The sequence below is a fragment of the Aedes albopictus genome, chromosome 2, assembly GCF_035046485.1.
Source record: "Aedes albopictus strain Foshan chromosome 2, AalbF5, whole genome shotgun sequence".
In the NCBI taxonomy this organism is placed as follows: domain Eukaryota; kingdom Metazoa; phylum Arthropoda; class Insecta; order Diptera; family Culicidae; genus Aedes; species Aedes albopictus.
The window spans coordinates 190,466,406-190,486,923 of NC_085137.1; the positions used below are offsets into that span (position 1 = coordinate 190,466,406).

The following is a 20,518-nucleotide window of genomic DNA, read 5'->3' on the forward strand; positions in this document are numbered from 1 at the left end:
CAAAAAATTAGAGGGGTGTTATTTTTGTAACTCAAGTGAAAAATACTTGAAAAGTGCCTATTTTTTCTAGAAAATCATCAATATCTTTTGAACGGAATGACGTAGCACCATTCTCAGTACACGAAAATGTGCGTTTTTTAAAGCTCTAAAACTGTTTCTTAGACAACTTTGATGAGAAATTTGAAAAATAAAAGATAAAGGGTTTAAACTGTTTTGAAAAAATTTGGAGCATTTTCCCATAGTTTTCATAGGGTGACACTAGAACAAACCGTTTTATTTCATCCTATGTGCTCACTCGCAGTGATTGTGATGATACTTTTTTAGCTACGTTACTGCAGAATTATCAGTTTTTTATCACTTCAAAAACATGAGGCAAACAATCATTGAAAATCAAAAAGTCAATGATTTGTTTGAAAGCTCAGTGATGCATCATGACACCTTAAGGACAAGGTATTTGGAGTACATAGCTCAAAATTTCTAGAGCACCGTTTTTAGAACCGTTGAACGGATTTGGATTAAAATGCATCACGCTGTTGACAACCACTGAACAATTAGCGTGATGAATTCTCATCCAAATCCGTTCAACGGTTCTAAAAACGGTGCTCTAGAAATTTTGAGCTATGTACTCCAAATACCTTGTCCTTAAGTGAATGTAACTCTTTGGAAGTGAGTGTTCATGCCGTTGCAACGATTATTTCCGTTCTCTCTATTATCCTGCTTACTCATTTCAAACAAAAAATAATAATGAGAACAATAAGCAACAACAATAATAAGAACAAAACAAGCAGCATTTTAATCTTTGTTTTGAATAGGATGTAATTAGAAACACCTTGTTGAACAGATAGAGTCTGTTCCGTTGCGCCTTTACTGCCTTCTGGAAATACATATATTGTCAATACTATTTTTGGGTTCTCACGAGTCTTGATCTTGGCATGTATGCGATTTAATTTTGCACAAGAGCATTGTACATTCCAGGAATTCTTCATCACAATTGCATACCAATTGTTATACAAAGTATGCATTCAGTGGAATTCAAATTTCCCTGGAAAACGGGAATTCCTTACCAATTCAAAAGTTCCAAGCACATGCGCACATTCAAACGGCATACCACGGCATGTGATGAAGAAACCATCTGTCAATCGGATAATTCCACCCGTGGTCTTCCGCAAACGGCTTCCGGTGTATCAGTAGCAGAAATTCGCCAACGCCGGCTTTCTTTGTTAGGATTATGTAATCTGCGGAATTGAGAAACTGAAAATGGAAAATTCTTTCCGAACAATAAAAGCAATCGGGATGAAGATCTGCACTATCATTAGTTTAATTAGCATATGCTGAAACTTTATCTACCGCAAAAGAAGAACCCACTCTTATTGAGAACAAGTTCCGGCTCCCCAAATCCTTTATCCTATTGTTAGGTGCTGCGGTTTCGTGCTTCAACCATATGCTACTCGCAACCGGGAACCATCTCATCACGCGTTAAGAATGATAGCGCTTCTATACGGCAATTCGCCACACGCTATGTCTGAACGAGCAGATTATAAAAATTGAATGTACATCGGGTTTCTTTCCACCAAACATCAGTATTCAAGCTATATTTTCATTTACAGAAGGTTTTAAAATATTCTATCGGTGAAAATTTTTCCATACATTTTGTATGGGAGCGAAATTGGCCGAAAATGAGACTTTCATGTAAATTTGTATGAAAAACAGCTAAAAAGATGTAAAAATCAAAATTTCCCCGATAAAATATTTTAAAACCTTCTGCAAACGAATATATAGCTTGAATACTGATGTTTGGTGGAAAGAAACCCGATGTACATTCAATTTTTATAATCTGCTGGTTCAGACATAGCGTGCGCCATACACTTTGCATGACTTAGAAGTGTATCAGGATGTGGTAAAAGCAAAAGGAAGGCCATTGCACTGCTGCATTTTGCGATGCATAGTTAGAAGCTTGGGAAAATTCCATACAATCACGAGAATCTACCGAGATTGGCTGGAAATACTGAAAAGATTGATTTTGAGTGGTCTTTAAATATTATTCGGTACTTTTCTTTATAATTGAAGGGCCATAGAGACTCGGGTATGCAACTGAAATAGGTTGCTATAGTGCGGAAAAATATGCCGTAGAAATGGAAAATTAAAAGTGGATTTTATAGTGCAAAGTTGCAATAAAGCCTGAAATTGCAAAATTTTACGTGTCAAGGACTCCACAAATAAGCCATGGTTAGATAGAACAAACGATAAGTATTGCAATCTGTAAAAATAAAATCATACCATATTTTAATAATCGCATGCACATATAATCTTGTTCTTTGAAATGTATATAAATCATAAGAAACTAATGGGCACAACTATAGAAGCTTTGAATGGAGACACCCACTTCTACACAGAAGAACTACACTAAGTCGTCTTTTCGCAGCCTAAAAACGTAATCATTTTGTATAATTTAGCTGAGCATGCACAAACATCAATAACTAAAATGTCCATTTTTGCTCTCATACATAGAATTATTAACATTTGTGCTTTCTTAATTAACTAGTTGGCTACACACACTCCACTCTATAATCATAATCATTTAGAAAAGTTCGATAAAAATAATCTCAAAAACCTTAAATTTCAAAAGCCCGGGTTTCCAGTTATCCCCGATTCAATTGAAATATCGCTTATCTATCTATAACATCAATGGTACAATTTAATAAACACTCACCCGAGGAATCGAGAAGGATATACAATCTAACGAATCATAAATCGATGACGACTCGGAAAGGTACTACACAGGGGTTAAGATGGGTGGGTGACGAAACGTTCAACGTGTCATAAAAGGTAACGATAATTATTAAGTGATAAAGTGAAAGCAGAACCTTTTCAGCTCTCTATCTCTCATTCGAGGGTCAATCGTTGGTGACCGATGGGGATTCGATATCCTTTCTATCATCCTGCCGATGGACGGGTCCTTTTTTCCTTTTCGTAAGCGCACGCCATTCGGAGCATAGAGCTCTCCGCATCCGCATCGGTGAGGATATGTTTAAATCTGTTTAGATTTATCGAAATCGAAGGAAAAGGACGGATTCTGTGACAGTGACGACAGGACATACGGGGTCAGTATGACGGGCAGCTTGTTGTAAGTCTTCAGCTCCGGTAGCGGAATGTTGAGCTGAAAGTGAAGAGGCGGATAAGTGGGGAAAGAGAAACATCAGCTTAAGAGGTTGATGAGGAACGAAGATTGACATTTGGAAGCGGTGTGCACTACTTTCGTTGTGATTGATTGCAATGGAGCAGGGGCAGTAGCGTGCTGTCGTCGCCTTGGTTGATACTTACAAGCTGCTCGGTCGATGATGCTGATGGCTCTTTTTCGTTGGTAAGCGGATCGTTGGACCAGATAGGATCGATCCAATATGGGATGTTCTGGGAAAAGATTAAAAGGGTGAAATATGGTGAATAAAGCAGGCAACAGTTGGAAGGTAATTGAATGTTTGAGCTGCCAGTTATTATACAAAAATTAAAGTTTATCCGATATATACAGTGTATCAAACAATTGTAGGTACAGCATTTTTTTTTTTGTCAAAATAATGTTTCCATCAAATGTTTATAACTTTTTTATACGTCAATCAAAACCGCTGAAGTTTTGACCAATCATGAATCATATATTACTGCTCTATTGGTAAAATTTTGAGCGAGATCGAATAAGTTTTCTGAAAGTTAAAGAACTTTCACTAAAACATATAAGATTTTTGAACACATTTTTAAAACATTATATCTCAATATATAGTCGATGAAACTTTTTCAATCTTTTTTGTGTTACAGCTTATACCTAAGGCTTTCATATGCAGCTTCGTTTGAGGTTTTATATTCACTACAAAAAATGAAAAATTTGCTTATGTAGTTGACGGTATTTAATAAAATACCATATTTTCATTTTCATTTTCATTTTGCAGCATTTGGTGGGGCAATGAGAGCGCAAGTCAGTCCAAAGCCGATGATAAGGAGGGGTAATGGCTGAATAGTCTTTGCTGACCACATAAACGCCATGGGATAGGAAAAGGGTATTTTGGCGTGGGATTAGGGTGTTGGTACAGACTTGACAATATCAATGCTATTCAGATGCAAAATAATTTTAAGGCTCAATAGTGAATCGCATAGCTTCCAAAACCAAAAAAAAAACAATAATCCACAAAATACCAAGCAAGTCAAAGAAAGAAAAAGCGCCCGATTGTCAATTATAACAATTATAACAAACGGAAACTTCTACCCTCTCCGACTCGCCAGTCATCCCGGAAAAAATGTCCCTTCAGTTCTGGAAAATACATTATCCCCAATTAAGCCTTTAATCGAATTGTCCGCGTGGTCTTGTAGTACCCCTGCTAGGTAAGAACCAGTCATTGCCATACATATTAAATGCTAGACATGACCCCATGGATAGCATTTGCATATGTAAAAGCTTTGCTGATATGACTTTCCTATTAGGCAATTCTCTCATCTCATGTTTGTCTTCAAAACCTTGTCAAGCTTAGAAAATTGGAGTTAATAAACAATACATTACAAGGTTCGAATTCCCATAGAATGAGATCATTCATTCGCACTACAACACCATAGGAGATAATATCACATTGGCTGACTACAGTACAAATGCGAAAAATCTCCCTTTTCCCCCTATCCGCAACCCGGGGACGCGCCCTGTTGGATTTCGAAAGCCTCGGAGAATATTACAAACCTTCAATGGCATTCCCATACACTAACCCACATTGCCCATTCAGGGGTCTGACTGGGCCTATTACCCTCCCTCAGTTTGTAATATTCTCACCAACTTGGAATTATATTTTCCCGGCACATAAATGACTTCGACAAATGTTCGATATACTATGCAGTAGCATGATCAGTATAACTATATCAGATGACTTGAAGATCTGATTTTTACAGAATTGCTTGCCATTGATTATACATTTAGCTATTCCAATCATTACTGCAAAGCACATCGACTACATGCCTGAAATCGAAGCTTCCTGGAAGATATAATCCAAGCCCAGGGAATAAAATACCATATTTTGAACATATAATCTGCCAAACGTTTTCTACCAATAAAAGTGCATTAACTGAACGAAAAATGCATAGGACCTACTCTTCACATGTTGTTTAGTAGGTCCTGTATAAAAATATTACATGAAGAGAGATTAAAAACGTTGAAAACACTTGGAACTTTTATTGATTAAAATATGATAAATTTCCAAATGACACTCTGAACATATATATATTTTTCATATTTATCGTAGTGAATATAAAACCTCAAACGAAGCTGCATATGAAAGCCTTAGGTCGCAAAAAATGGAAAAAGTTTCATCGAGTACATATTGAGATATAATGTTTTAAGTGTTTTAATCTTATAAGTTTTACTAAAAGTTCTATAATTTTCAGAAAACTTATTCGATCTCACTCAAAACTTTACCAATGAAGCTTTAATATATGGTCTATGATTGATCAAAATTTCAGCATATTAGATTGGCGTATGAAAAAGTTATGATCACTTGAATGAAACATTATTTTGACCAAAAAATTGCTGTACGGACTGTATGCACTGTACGGACACTGTATGTCGTCATATACTTCGAAAAAGGCAGTTGTAGTACTATGTCTTGCTCTAAACCCAGATTGAAATTCTGTCAATAAGTTGAAGTTTGATAGATGTCTCTGAATTTGTGATTTGAGGATTTTTAAAATACTTTTGATAAACTACTTAGAATACTTATGGGTCTATAAGCCTTAGACTCTAAGGTTGTCGAGAGAATTTCCTGATGCTTTTTTTCCGAATTGGGATTACTTTGGACGATTTCCAACCACGAGGATATTTTGATGTAGAAATAATTAAGTTGAAGATAGATCTAATTTGAGAAACTATTGAAGGAAGAATCAGTCGAATAAACTGGATTGGAATATTATGTATGCCAATTGCATTAGATTTTATAGATTCAATCGCTAAAATGACATCATGATCACTCATCGGTGAAAACTGAAATCCATGAGTATTTTCAGGAGGAATCTGTAAGGTACTATTATCATCAGTGAAATTTGAAGCAAAATATTCATTGATTTCCGCGTTTGTGTTATCAAAATTTCTATTACATGTTTTAGTTTGTTCCATTAGTCCTTAGAAGAGTTAGAAGAGTCGATCCTTTGGGTCACAAGATCGAATTTGGCGTTATGGATAAGTTGTGTAACCTTATTTCGTAACCGTTTATATTGGTTATGATTTACTGTCGACCTATCTAAAACCCATAAACGATATCTACGCAATGTTACGTTCAACCATAGCCCTTTGAATTTCACTATTGAACCAAGGATTACGTTTAGGCTTGGAATGACGCAGTGGAACGAAAGAATCATGTAGATCACTCAATATTGTATTGAAACATCAACTGCTATGTCGGAGTCAGTAATACTGTCAAAAGTGGGCCAATCAATTGAGTTGATGGCCCGTGTCAACCCTCCGAAGTCTACGTTCTTATAAACTCTGTACATGAAATGGTCAGGGATTGATTTTCGTAACAATAAATAATAAAACCTCGTCATTTTATCGAACGGGTGAGGCCTATTAACTTTTTTCACGAACGTCGCATCGGTTTGCTGTCTTCGGAGGTCTGATTCCTTGTAAAATTTTCTACAGAAATCATTCATCGACTTATTTTTAGGGATCTAGGGGTGAGTCCTAGTGATTTTTCTTTGCAGGAGTAAAATTTCCCCATAGTAAATCGTATGAAAAACTAAGAAAGGCGGGCGCTAAAATATAGTTTTTCAGATCGATTTGAAATTTGGCACAGTTTATGTAGGACCAAAGTGGAACTTGTATAGTATACATGAGCTTGAGTTTTACCATTTTTTGTACTTTCCCATATAAACCGTGTACCAGGCTACAACTTATGTTTGGTTTTGAATATTTCGTTTTGATACGCTGCAATCACTAGGCATTGTTAAAAGTAACAAAAAAATCTCAAAACTCACCCTCGACGGCGGCGTGTCCGGTTTTGGTGGCTCGTAGAATTCCGACAAAAGTCCGTATCCAAAACTGTTACAATTCAGGTATTGTAAATCCAATGTGGTAGTGGTAGCCTTTTGTTGTCTGCGTTCGAATATTTTGTTTGTGGAGCTCTGCGAGACACCGGTTTCGGCTGCGGACGCCATCAAGCCGGTGCCACCTGTGGACGATGCCGTAGCCTGTCCAACTGTGGTAACGGGGTTCGTGGTTATGGTTGCAGCTCCAGATAAACCACCCATGCTCATCCCGAACGAAGCGTACTGCTGCTTGGTTTGGGAAGCAAGAAGCTGCTGTTGTTGTTGTTGTTGTTGCTGCAGTTGGCGTTGTTGCAGCATCTGTTGAATCTGCTGCTGCTGAAGTGCCATGCCACCGTAGCCATGATAAAGATTTTCCTTGTTCTGGGCTTTCATAATCATGGTTTGATTATGAGTGGTCGCCATTATTTCGGTGGTCATGGTGGCCGCAGCAGACGATAAGGCCGTAGCCGCGGAGGAAGAGAAACCAGCCAGCCCTCCATAGTTACTATTCAACACCGGGTTGTTGAAACGATTATTCGGGTAGAAGGAAGCTGGCAGTTGTTGGTTTATCTGTTGAGACTGCTGCAGCGGTTGGAGCGGTTTCTGGAACTGCTGTTGATATTGTTGCTGTTGCTGTTGTTGTTGCTGTTGCTGGCGTTGCAACAAATGATGTTGAGCAATGGCTTCTTGGCGACTGTAGAATAAGTTTCTAAAATCATTAGTCATTGACGCGTGGGAAAATTTATTATCGTCCGCTTGCACTTTGGCCTTCACGGGGGTGGTGTTGGCGTTGGTGGTGGTCGTCGAAATGGCCGCCGGGGTAGCATTTTCCTCGGTACTGAAGCAAGCCTTGCTTACTGAAAGGAGATGAAAAATTACAGAGCGGAGATGAGCCGACTCAATTAATAATGGATTGATGTTTTCTGTTAGGGTATTTGCTTACAAATGCAGTCACGGTTCAGCTCGATGTCGGCTCGCTCGTGGAAATAGCTGTTGGTGATGAAAATATCCGGAAAAGCACCGATGAGTGAGGAAACATTCGGATAACCTGTTGATGGGATTGGGAAGGGAAGAGCATCAATCAGCTAATTAATTTATTTGCAATCAATTGGATTGGGCTTCAGAATGAAAAGTTTTGCCTGCAAAAACTTCTCAAAAATAAATGCAATTGAAAATATAGCTGCGAGCCACAGCAACAAATCATTCGCAGTGAGAGGTTTTCATCCAATCCAATTTTAAAAGTGTGGACAGTTGCCTCGAATGAGATAGCTGGAGTATAGTGGAGCAAGAGTGGGGTAGTTTGGCGCTGTATACAGACTAAAGTATTTTTCTGGATTCAACCCAAGTTAAAAATTAATGTGACATAAAAAAAATAGCTGTTTCAGCTGAGACAGACTCATCTGTTTTGATTTTTTTTATCTGTTATGTTTCTTATCTCTTTGGAGATCAAATTAAAAAAGCACAAGTAAACTTTTTTTGAAACACCACCTAATACATGTTGTTGATAATGGTAACCGGCAGCATAACCGGGAGTCGATAAGGAGAGCGTCCAACATAGCTCTGGGGCCCTCCGGCGAGACAGGAGTGTTGGCATAGGCTAAATAGCCCGCAACCCGTAAAAATCCACATTGCGAATAACAAGGAGAAAATACGATTCAATGGCAAAGACACTCGCGGCGAAAAAAGGACTGCGATTGGAAACTTGGAACATTGTAATTGTAATTGTAATTGTAATTGCTCAGTCCACACCCAGGCCGACAACTGTCAGCCCATCTGCTTGTAGGCAGATGTGGACCTACTAAGCCTCCCCCGTTAACATGTCCTACACCGAATTAGCACACCGGGATCTTCCACAGGCAGGCGCTGGCGTTACCAGTCCCAACAAGTGTCAGATACATTAAATAGATGGGGTAGAGGATATAGGAAGATGTGGGAATAGGATGGGCAGAGGTAGAAAATGAAGAGATAGTAGAGAGGTTTCGATTGTGTTGCTGAAACGAGAAAAAGAAAGAATGATAAAGAACATTAGCGATATGTTCATAGATTATGATTTGGTCGATAATTTCTCATCTATTTTGTTTCCATATCGTTGCATCGGTGACCATTTTCATCGCCTTTCTAGTTTTTGTTAGGGCCATCTCGCGTTTTTTCGTCATGTCCTCTTTGCCGGTTGGTGACGTTCGGGATGTAAGTAGAAAAGCATGCATATAATATGATTAGTACGACAGTAATTGTGATTGCTCAGTACTTCCAGCCCATTTGTCCGCAGTACATATCAGGCATCCCGTTTTAACAAGTCCTACACAGAATTCGAAACCCGGATCTCCCACAGACAGTCCTAACTAGTGTCAGATAAGTTCAATTGAGGATAGGAAGCGGCAAAATGAGAAGACAGTAGAAAAGGTTTGGTACATTGGTAGCTGTGTTCATGTGATGTTTGTCTGACATTGAAAAACTATTTTCCGTAGGTGTTTAACTCTCTATCCCAAATTTAATACCGGAAAAATATCTGATCAGATGTATAGTTTGGCAATTCTATGTCCATACATCTTTTATCAAGAAGGAATAATGTTGTTTACTGTTATAAAATAATTCAGTTAAAGGGCAGCTAATGCATTGCAATCCAGAATAAACCTACAGTAAATGTCCCAATAAAAAGTTAACACTAGTTCAACTAACTATACAAACTAAAAAGTGTTATTATATTTTACCAATGATTTCATCCTTATCTTGACCCTAACATAGTTATGCGCTTAGTGGACAATGACCAAAAATAGTGTTGTTTCGACAATAGTCACATACTATGCCCTACGACATTGACGATTCTATTGTCTATGGCTCACCTATTTAGCGCCACCCAGCAGGGACTTGGTCTGGTACCCAATTCAGTATATCCGCTCCACGTAATGTACCGCACCTCTTTCGATTTGTGATATATTACGCGGAACATTACTCTCTTCATTCGGATAGCGGCTATGTAACCCATTGGATTAAAAAACCTCCATCAAACATGAAGCGATTAATCGGAGACTGAAGACTCTATACCAAATTTGGCTCAGAGACAGGTAATCAGTGAAGTAAGTTTTTCTCGTTTGTCAGAGACGATTGATACGTATTAAGACAAACTTTCCACTGCATCTGCCAGCAATAATCGGTGATCGATCAACATTTCGAGTACCTACCCCAATTTACACAAGAATGCCAAGGATCACCGATCATGCTTTACAATACAGTTGGAAAAACTAGAGCAACACCTGGCCACAATGATGCATAAAGCACTAAAGCGGACCGGAAGTGTCGGTGAGCCAGCCCCACCAACTGCGATTGGAAACTTGGAACATGCACGCAAAAAAATCCGTTCTGATAAACGTGAACAAACAAACGCAAATATGAGAACAAGCAAATATACACCGTGAACTGGAACTAGTTCCAGCTGTCAATATGGGCGTTCTAGAAACCGTTACATCTAGTTCACGGTGTACACAGCAAAAATATTCTTGTGATATCACATCATTTTTGCTGCACATCAGTCGCGTTGTAAAAATGATGTACAAATTACGTCCAGTCCACGCCGCAAAATAGCCGCCGCAGCTTGGAAGTGGGTCTAGCAATCGCTAGAACCGAACCGTCAGACAAGTCATATGAAAGTAAAATATTGGCACGGATTCGTACACTGATCCGATGATTGTGAGGCATATCCCTTGCCTCTCAGCTATTTCACCGAGTTGGAAGGTAGATGATGAATATGATACTGGTTCTAGGTATCTGCTGGAACGGGTTTGTTGACACTTTCCGGTGCCATCCAGGGGTACATAGTACGTGTGATAATTGTTGGAAAACGATGTAACCGGGTGAAATTACGTCGAAAAATGATATTACGCGTTGCAAGAAAAATTTGGATTGCTGGAAAATTCAAAACCGCACGGACGGATATTTTCCTCAACAACCATCATAGCTACCCATGCGCGATAAGTGTTGTTTTGTCATTTGACAGAACCTTATCTGAACGAACGAATTTCAAACGTTGGGTGTGAAGGAAATGAAAACCCACAAAAACTCCAGATATTAGCAAGGGTTTCGCAGATTGGTAGTGTTTGGAATCAAGGTTTTTGGGTCATGACTTCATGCATGCATACATTATGTCTAAATGCGACATAGCTGTGGGTGGGTACAGAACACCTAAGCCCAGTAGTTTTGCGACGGATGGTTGATCATATCTATATATATAAAAATGAGTTTGAAGTTCCTTTTAGGCAACAAAACTCAAGAACGGGTGGACTGATCAGCATGAGTCTTGCATGGTTCGATTCGTATTTGTGGTGGCTGTGTTTATATGTACAAAAAGTTACGAAAATCCACTGGAAAAGTAAACAAAATAATAAAGTACTGATTTTTTATGAGCCGGGAACAAATTCAGCGTGATCAAAATTAAATCAATCTAGAGTGCGGTGCTATTTTGAGCTCAACAGTTGTCAAACCACCACAAGACGGCAAAACAAAGTTTGCCGGGACAGCTAGTCTATATATATATAAATGAGTTTAAAGTCCCTTTGAGGCAACAAAACTAACGAACGGCTGAACCGATCAGGATGACTTTTGCATGGTTTGATTCGTATTCATGGTGACTGTGTTTATAAGTTAAAAATAGTTTCAAAAATGAGCCTTAAAGTAAGAAAATTGATAAAGTACTGATTTTTCATGAGTTGGGAAGGAAATCAACACGATTGAAATGAAACCAATCTAGAGTGCGGTGATGTTATGACCTCAACAGTTGTCATACCACCACAGCTTGGCAAGACCAAGTTTGCCGGGACAGCTAGTCTATATATATAAAAATGAATTTGAAGTTCCTTTGAGGCAACATAACTCACGAACGGGTGAACCGATCAGTATGACTCTTGCATGGTTCGATTCGTATTCATGGTGGCTGTGTTTATATGTACAAAAAGTTACGAAAATCAGCTAGAAAAGTAACAAAATTGAAAAATTACTGATTTTCCATGAGCTGGGAAGGAAATCAACACGATCGAAATGAAATCAATCTAGAGTGCGGTGATGTTATGAGCTTAACAGTTGTCAAAGTTCCACAAGACGGCAAGATAAGGTTTGCCGGGCCAGCTAGTATCCTATAAAGGAGTCAACGGTAGGCAGTCCTGAAACTCTTGAAGGCGCTCTCCAGCTTGATAAATTGTGGCACAACTCTGTTGCTGCTGGTTTATAGTAAAGAAATGACCAAGTATATTGTCTTGATAAGATCCGAATGTGTCCTTCTTCAGAAATGGCCACGATTGACGCCTTTGATAACAATTAACAACCCAAAGGATTATTCGCACTTCATCGAGCCAGGACCGGATCGAGCCCTAGACATATATTTGTTTTCCACACCGATCCATAAGGCAGAAAAGCAGTTAAGTAGCAGCACGTTGAGACAAAATCGATGATCAGGGCCAGGCCGGGGCTTGGCTGATTTTGGTCTGATCTGCCGTGTGTAGCATAGTTGTCCCATGTTCTATGGGAATCCCTAATAACATGGGACAATCATGCTACACACGGCAGTAATGCAATTAGAATATGTTTGATACAGTTCAACCACGTTCAACACCACCATGCATATGTTCCTCAATTAAGTGCAACAGTGACAACAGTGCACGCTTCATCGGAGACCTTATCACCAAGCAAACATTGAATAAACGCATACTATGCTCGTTTTCTTCTACGCGGTGATAGCCCTGTGCGCGTTATTTCCGCACCAGAATCCATTTTTTTAAATATTCGCGTAATACATCACCAGAAATTACGCGCCTGGATCTTGGAATAGTAGTTTACGCAACAAGATGCAGAATGAAGATTTTTACAGCACGAGTCGTACATTTATCCAACGAGGCTTGCCGAGTTGGATAATTACGACGAGTGCTGTAAAAATCGAGTTCTGCATCGAGTTGCGTACAACGTTTTTTGCTACTTCATAAATTACCACTTGAGGATAGTTTTATGCGCCTTTACAGCAGCCCAGGTAACCAATAAGTAGTTAAAATGGCATTAATTCGGCACTATATGCGCCTTTACAGCAGGCCATTAAATGCTAATTTGCCCTATATGCGCCATAAGTGCTACTTAAATGCAGGTTTTGGCCCAATTTACGGCTGATTAAATGCTTAAATTTCCTATCCCCCAGATTGTCAAAAATAAAAACAAAATATTACCCCTGCCCATTTTACGGCCCTTTCTCTTCTATTTTTATCGTCACTCTCTTGTGCAAGTTTTGAGGCTTGGGGGCACGTTTTGAAATGCTGTTGATGTTTTTTTTTGCTGATATCGGCGAAATTGGGACTTGATCCATCGATCCTCGGGTTGGCGATGGTGCTGAACCGCGCTACGATGTAAGCTATAGATGATTAAATAATGTGCGTTGGTTTATTGATCAATTTAAAGCTTGAATATTACACCGGCAGTTGATTCGTCAGATATGCTGATAATTAAATTAATGATGTGCTGATGTCAGATGTGCTGATAATTAAATCGAGCATTGGAAAGTAGCCAAATCCAAGGAATTTATTTGTCAAAGTATTTTTTTGAGTTGCTACTCTATAAATGACAGGACAAGCGAATGATAATGGTATCTACAGACGGGGCACGTAAATTAAAAAAAGTGGAAATGTGCTATGGGTTTAGCATCCCTCATCCCACTTAGCAGTTTTATGGCACTAATGCAGCAGTTGCGATACTTGTTGACCAAAACATACCGTGCATCTGAAATGCTACATAACTGCTGTCAGATTTTAAGAAGCACTTCAATTGCTTATATAGGGCAGTTTAGCAGTCGAATTGCTATCATACGGCAGTAAGCAGGTCTAATGCAGATATAAAACAGAAATACGGCTTATTCAAATGCTCATTGGTTACCTGGGAGGTCATTAAATGCTAATCTGCCGTATATCCGCCATTAGTGCTAATTAAATGCAGGTTTTGGCCCAATATACGGCTGATTAAATGCTTATCCCTCCTATCCCCCAGATTGTCAAAAATGAAAACAAATATTTTCCCCTGCCCATTTTACGGCTTTCCTTTCTCTTCTTTTTTCTCACTCTCATATGGAACTTTTGATGCTTGGGGCACGTCCTGAACTGGTGTTGCTGTATTTTTTTGCTGCTTTCGGCCAAGTTGGAATTCGATCCCTCGATCCTCGGGTTGACGATGGTGCTGAACTGCGCTACAGGGTAAGCTATAGATGATCAGATAAAGCGCGTTGGATTTTTGATCTATTTGAGGCATGAGTATTACACCGGCAGTTGCTTCGTTAAATTATGAGCTCGGCAGGTGCTGATAATAAAATCGATCATTGGAAACACAACATGGAATTGATTTGCCAAAGCATTTGCCTTCATTTTCCCATTGATTTTCTTCGTCGTTACCTATGTTTGACTGGACATGCGAATGATGATGGCTTCTACAGCAGTGGCACGTAAATAAGAAAGTGAAAATGTGATGTGGTTTTAGCATCACTCATCTCTCTTAGCAGTTTCATGGCAATAAAGTAGCAGTTATGCTGCGTGTTGACCAAAACATACCGTGCATTTGAAATGCTACGAAAATGCTGTCAGATTTTGAGTAGCATTTGAATTGTTAATATAGGACAGTTTTGCAGTCGAACTGCTATGATACGGCAGTAAGCAGGCCGAATGCAGTTATAAAACAGAAATACGGCTTATTCAAATGCTTATTGGTTACCTGGGAAGTCTGATCATAGCAGGTTATACTGTGGAGTTGTCACAATTTCTCAACCTGCGTCCAGAAAGCATGATCAAAACTGAAAAGTGCTGTAATGGTTCATTACGCAACGCAAATCAGTGCTATAATGAAACATTACAGCACTGTTAATTTGGTGTGGGAAAGTAGGCCTTTTCCCGTCAGATTTGCGGGAGTAAAATGGCCTATTACGATGAGAAGTTGCAAAAAATTGATTTCAATACTCTTTTATCATGTTAAAAGACAGTCAGTATGTGATTTGAACATAAAGAATGTTATATTCAACATATTAGATTGAAAAACTGCATGTCGCAAACATCAGTGCTCTGTTTTCACCATTGTGAAATATTGCCAAGCAGCACCTGCAACATTATACAAAATGTGGCTTTCTATGCTTTGGTCTAAAAGAGTTGCAATAAAAGCACACGCAACTTCAATCTTGTCAGTAGAATTGCATTTAAACTCCAAATATCTTTAAGTTGCAGCTTTGTTTCATAGGAATTACAAAAAAAAACATCGTATTTGACATCGATTTCCCAAGCAGCACCTGCAACATCATCCAGAATGTGGCTTTTTATGCTTTGATCTAAATGAGTTGCACTAGAAGCACACAAAACTTCCATCTTGTCAGTTGAGTTGCATTTAAACCACGAAATTCGTAAAGTTGCGACTTTGTTTCATAGAAATCACAAATTACCACGTGTTTGTGTTTGACATCGGTTCGTGGAGGCGGAGCTTACATATTGATCGCAAGTGATAATACAGTCAGCTTACATTAAATGTGTTATGTAACATGCATGAAACATCTAACTCTGGTTTGTTGGTTCAGATTAGGTTCCAAATGCGTTGCAGAAAACTTGAGCGTCTTTTCATTTTGACGGTTCTCTAACTTGTGACAAAGAAGGTGCAATAAAGTAACAAGTATCTTCAGTAGCTTTTATGGTGCGTTGAGCATCGATTCTCTCACAGAGCTCTTGGTGTAGTATGTAAGGTGAGTTGATAATACTCCTGGTGTCCATGGTTCGAGTCTGGGCACAATCTTTTTTTAATTTTTTATCATTCCCGCTCGTTTATGTTGCATAAGAATTCAGAATCTGCGCTTTTTGGGTTTCAAAGAAGAAGCAATTGTGTTCTGTCGTCCGTCTGGGGTTCGAAGTCTTAACTAAGATCTCGCATCGAACCGATCACACCAAATGTCTGTCCGGAGACAATTGGTGTACTAAAGGAACTTTGGTTCCTTCAGATTGAACTACTTTTGACTTGCAACTATTCCAATGACTAGCGGTGTCTGAAGATCAGAGCGCTATTGGAGGGTTTCGGTATGCCAGCAGACATTGAAACAAATAGTTTGATAGTCCAAAGAAGACTGCCGAGTTTATTGAAATCCTTCTTTTATATCATTTTACATTTGATTATTCTTATGGCCTAAAGGGTAAAACACCTGGGGTTGATGTTTATAAACAATATTTATGGCTTAAACTTCCGCGCGCCCATCCGATAGTATTTTGGTTAACTTGCGCTTTTTGGCTTGCGCTTTACGGTGACTAATGGGGTGTTATTGTAAATACGCTGATGGGTACGCGTTAGCTTGCCTTTGAATGGTTTGACAAATAATTAAGGTAATGCGGGAGTATGTCTAGTACATCCGTAATACGGACAGTGAATAAATTGCACTGAGGTTGCTGTTACTGGCTCAGCAACAAGTCGTGCTTGGGTTATGGAGGCGGAGCTAACATATTCCTCACAAGTGACAATACAGTCAGCTTGCATTAAATGTGCTATGTAACACACATGAAACATCTAATGTCGTTTTCGTTTTTGATTCAGTTCCAACCTGGGTTGGAACTGGATAAGATCACAGTTTCAACCCCAACCCGACTTCGGTTTCGCTTGTACTAAAGTTTGTTTGAGTTTGTTTGACGTTTGTTTGTTTACACATTTTCCGCCAATCCAGTTCCAACCCAGGTTCAAAAACGAATTCGACATAACTGTGGTTTGTTTGTTCAGATTAGGTTCCAAATGTGTTACAGAAAACTTGCGGGTCTTTTCATTTTGACAGCTTTCTAACTTATGGCAAAGAAGATACAATGAAGTAACGCGTAACTTCAGTAGTTTTATGGTGCGTTGAGCAGCAAATCTCTCACAGAGCTTCTGGTGTAGTATGTTAGGTGAGTGGTTAATACTCCTGGTGTCCATGGTTCGAGTCTGGACATTTTTTTTTTCTTTTTTTTATCAATCCCCCTAGCTCAAGTTGCATAACGATTTAGAATTTGCGCTTTTTGCGTTTCAAAGAAGAAGCAATTATGTTATGTTGTCCTTAATACAAACACTGAATAAATTGCACTGATGTTGCTGGTACTGGCTTTGAAACAAGTCGTGTAGCTTGGGTAGCCTTTACTCTCATTTGGTTTTGTTGCTGTTTTAGCAGAAAATTGAAAACTTCCTGAACGATATGTTTGCTCTAATGTGCGGTTAATTAAACACGATGACTCAAGAAATTTTGATAACTATAAAAAACATTGATCATAAGTATCAAAATCGAGAGAAATACACTGATGTTTGTGCTGTATTAATACTTGATGTTTATAAAAACCATTAAACAAAATATGTTTACAAATTAGAACCAACAGTAGATGGCGCGCAGGTGGGCATGTTTGGGTGGGCGTAAAGGGTAGGATCTTACACCCCTGGGAATAAGAGCATCAGCATCCTCGTGCTCATCATTCTACCATGGACAGGGTAGAAAAGTGACAGCAGCGCATAGGCAACCAGTTCGAATTAGAATTAGAAAATAATACATTTAGACACTGTATAAATTGTAAGTGCAGCTGCCAATTGGAATCGCTCACGCAGTGCCCAAGTGAATAAAAGAGCTGTTAATTAGGTCAAGTAGTTGAAGAATAAAAAAAAGACATGCCACGGGATCTCCTTCTTCTTCTTTATGGCTCGACGTCCCCACTGGGACTTGGCTTGCCTCGCTTCAACTTAGTGTTCGTTAGGCAGTCCCACAGTTATTAATTGAAGGGTTTTCTTTGCCTACACAGAAAAAAATATGCAATTAAAATTCAGCTAGAAATCATGCACATAAAGGGAATGCTAGAGTAAGTGCATATTTACATGAAATATCATGTAAAATTACGTTACAATCGTGTAAATTTCCGCTGATAGTCACGTAACCGGTTGGGGTCCATGATGGTTTACGCGATGGTTGGCGGAAATTTACACTATAGTAATGTAATTTTACATTATATCTCATGTAAAAATGCACTAACTCTAGCATTCCCTTTATGTGCATGATTTCTCGCTGAATTTTAATTACATATTTTTTTCTGTGTGCCATTGCATGAACTTGTTTCCACCATCAGCGCAAGAATATAGCTGCAGAATCTTTCCGTAAGGGAATGTTCTGCTCCAGTACTCGACTTCTATTTTCGTCTCCTGGACATCCCACAGCAATACAGGTATGTTCCGTTTTTGTCACTATCCGTTTTTATCACTATCTGTTTTAGTCACTATTCGATTTCGTCAACATTGCATTCCGTTTTTGTCAACACTAATTTTTTTTGTCAAATTTGTTCCCTCGAACACAAGTTATTTATAGTTTAACATTAATCTTGAGGCAATGCATCCATGAATGAATTTGAAACAACTACCAATGATGACATAGAAGACGTATACGCCACAGTAGCTTTCAACACATTTCAAATTCAGCTATAAATAATGTTAATTCATGCTTTCTCTCAAGCATAATTTTACTTCTTATTTGAAAATGAGAAAAATTAAACCAATTATAGTCCAATAGAAAAATTAATCCGCGCCAATTTAATTAATGAAAATCTGACAGGAGGTGGCAGGAGGTAACACGCGAATATCAATATCATCATCAACAAATTTGTCGTTTTGTAAAATGGCTCAATCATTTTCCAAGCGCAACAAAAGTTGCTAATCATGATGGATCAATAATAGATGGGATGTGCATATGAAACCATCAAAGGACGGATTCGATTATCCGGCAATAGGAAAAATCGCCATGGATAATCGAATATTTTTTTTTATTTCATTAGCCTATTGTGTTAGGGTCGATTGATGTCCCTTCCAGGAATTTCTCCAGGATGCCCATCTGAGTATTCCCACAAGAACTTCTTTCTGGAAATCCTTCTTCTCCTTTCTTCTTCTTATTATTATTCTTCTTCTTTACGGCTCTACGTACCAACTGGAACTTGGCCTGCCACTAAAAGTGTTCTTCGAGAACTTATACAGTTTAGGGCTTTCTTTACCTGTCCTTGCCTGAATTTTTACACTACAATCTTTTATAAGTGAAATAAATTTCACGTGTTTTTGTACACGTTTTTCTTGAACTATGCGATGTGCTAAATTCTTCTCTCCTGGTCGCTATTTCTTACCGACGGGGCTGAAACTTCTATCAGAGATCTCTCTTGTCATCCTTGATACCCTGTCTAAATTTTCCAGACCGTAACAGCTATATAACTCCCCGGAGATTTCTATACAGGATTTGAGGAAAGAATTCCTGGAAGATTACTAGACTAAACTTCTGGGAGATTCCCAGGAAACGTAGTAATAAATCGGGGATAATTATTATTGTAATATTATCTTTATTTACGAGATTTTCAGCCCAAGGCTGGTTCATCAAGTAATCATGAGGAAATAAAGAAGAAAGATAGAATCCTCATTTTTATGTTTTGCGCTAACGTAAGAACAAACTGACATTCACAAGACGCGACGCGAGACAAGACATAACACTTATCGTTCTTACAATCGTCAAGGATTTAAAAAATTACCTTTTCTGTCGACCGGTTTCGGGCGCGATGTTGCCCATCTTCGGGACAATGTCCGACGATCGGACATTGTCCCGAAGATGGGCAACATCGCGCCCGAAACCGGTAGACAGAAAAGGTAATTTTTTAAATCCTTGACGATTGTAAGAACGATAAGTGTTATGTCTTGTCTCGCGTCGCGTCTTGTGAAAGATAGAATCGTATTGGAAAATTTCTTGGAACTATTCATAATGAAAGTTCCAGTAGGTGTAGATGTTTCTACTGTGCATAAATACCAAAACAAAGTCAAAAAATATCATGAGAAAATAAAATCTTGAATAATCTCTAGAGCAACTCTTGGATGAATTGGTGAACTAGGACCTAGGTTAAATCCCAGAATGATTTTCATAGCCCACCTTGTGCATAAGGGCCATTCCAGACCCATACCGTACACAACGTCAGCGTGCTGTTCCCAACATAATGCAGAATTATGGTTGATAAATTCCAATTCCTGGAGGATAATTTGAAGGGATCCCCATGAAACTCCAGGAGAAATTTAAAAAGAGACATCTAGATTGATCCGAGAAGAAATTTCTGAAGAAATGATAAGGGGAAGAACTTCTTTTCTCTAAAAATGTTTAGGGGCCGTCCATAAATGACGTAGCATTTTAGGAGAAAGGGGGGTCTCTGATTATGCTACGAGCCATGTTTTAGGTATGCGAAAATAGGCTACGAGGGGGCAGGGGGTGTCAAAAATCGTCTAAAAATGCTACGTCATTTATGGACGACCCCCTATCGAATTCCAAAAGATAAACAAGCGGCATGGTACAAGGTAACCTAGAAGAATTGTGGAGAAACTTCTTGGAGTATTGGATTCTCTGGAGAATCTCAAGTGATTGCTTATAAAAATTCCTGAAGATTTTCTAAAAGTATCCTAGTGAATCCTAAAAGTA

At 38.7% G+C, this 20,518-nt stretch overlaps 1 protein-coding gene across 1 annotated transcript in view; it reads right to left on the reverse strand.

Moving 5' to 3' along the window:
* Window positions 1–2,281: 2,281 nt before the first annotated feature.
* The window catches only part of LOC109419060 (meiosis regulator and mRNA stability factor 1), a 45,517-nt gene continuing 27,280 nt past the window's right edge, over window positions 2,282–20,518 (reverse strand). The window contains exons 8-11 of the mRNA XM_029873565.2: window positions 7,988–8,092; window positions 6,994–7,901; window positions 3,322–3,408; window positions 2,282–3,157 (exon numbers count right to left, since the gene is read on the reverse strand). Coding sequence (XP_029729425.2) covers window positions 3,029–3,157; window positions 3,322–3,408; window positions 6,994–7,901; window positions 7,988–8,092 — 1,229 coding nt within the window. The 3' untranslated portion in view covers window positions 2,282–3,028. The remainder of the gene's footprint in view (window positions 3,158–3,321; window positions 3,409–6,993; window positions 7,902–7,987; window positions 8,093–20,518) is intronic.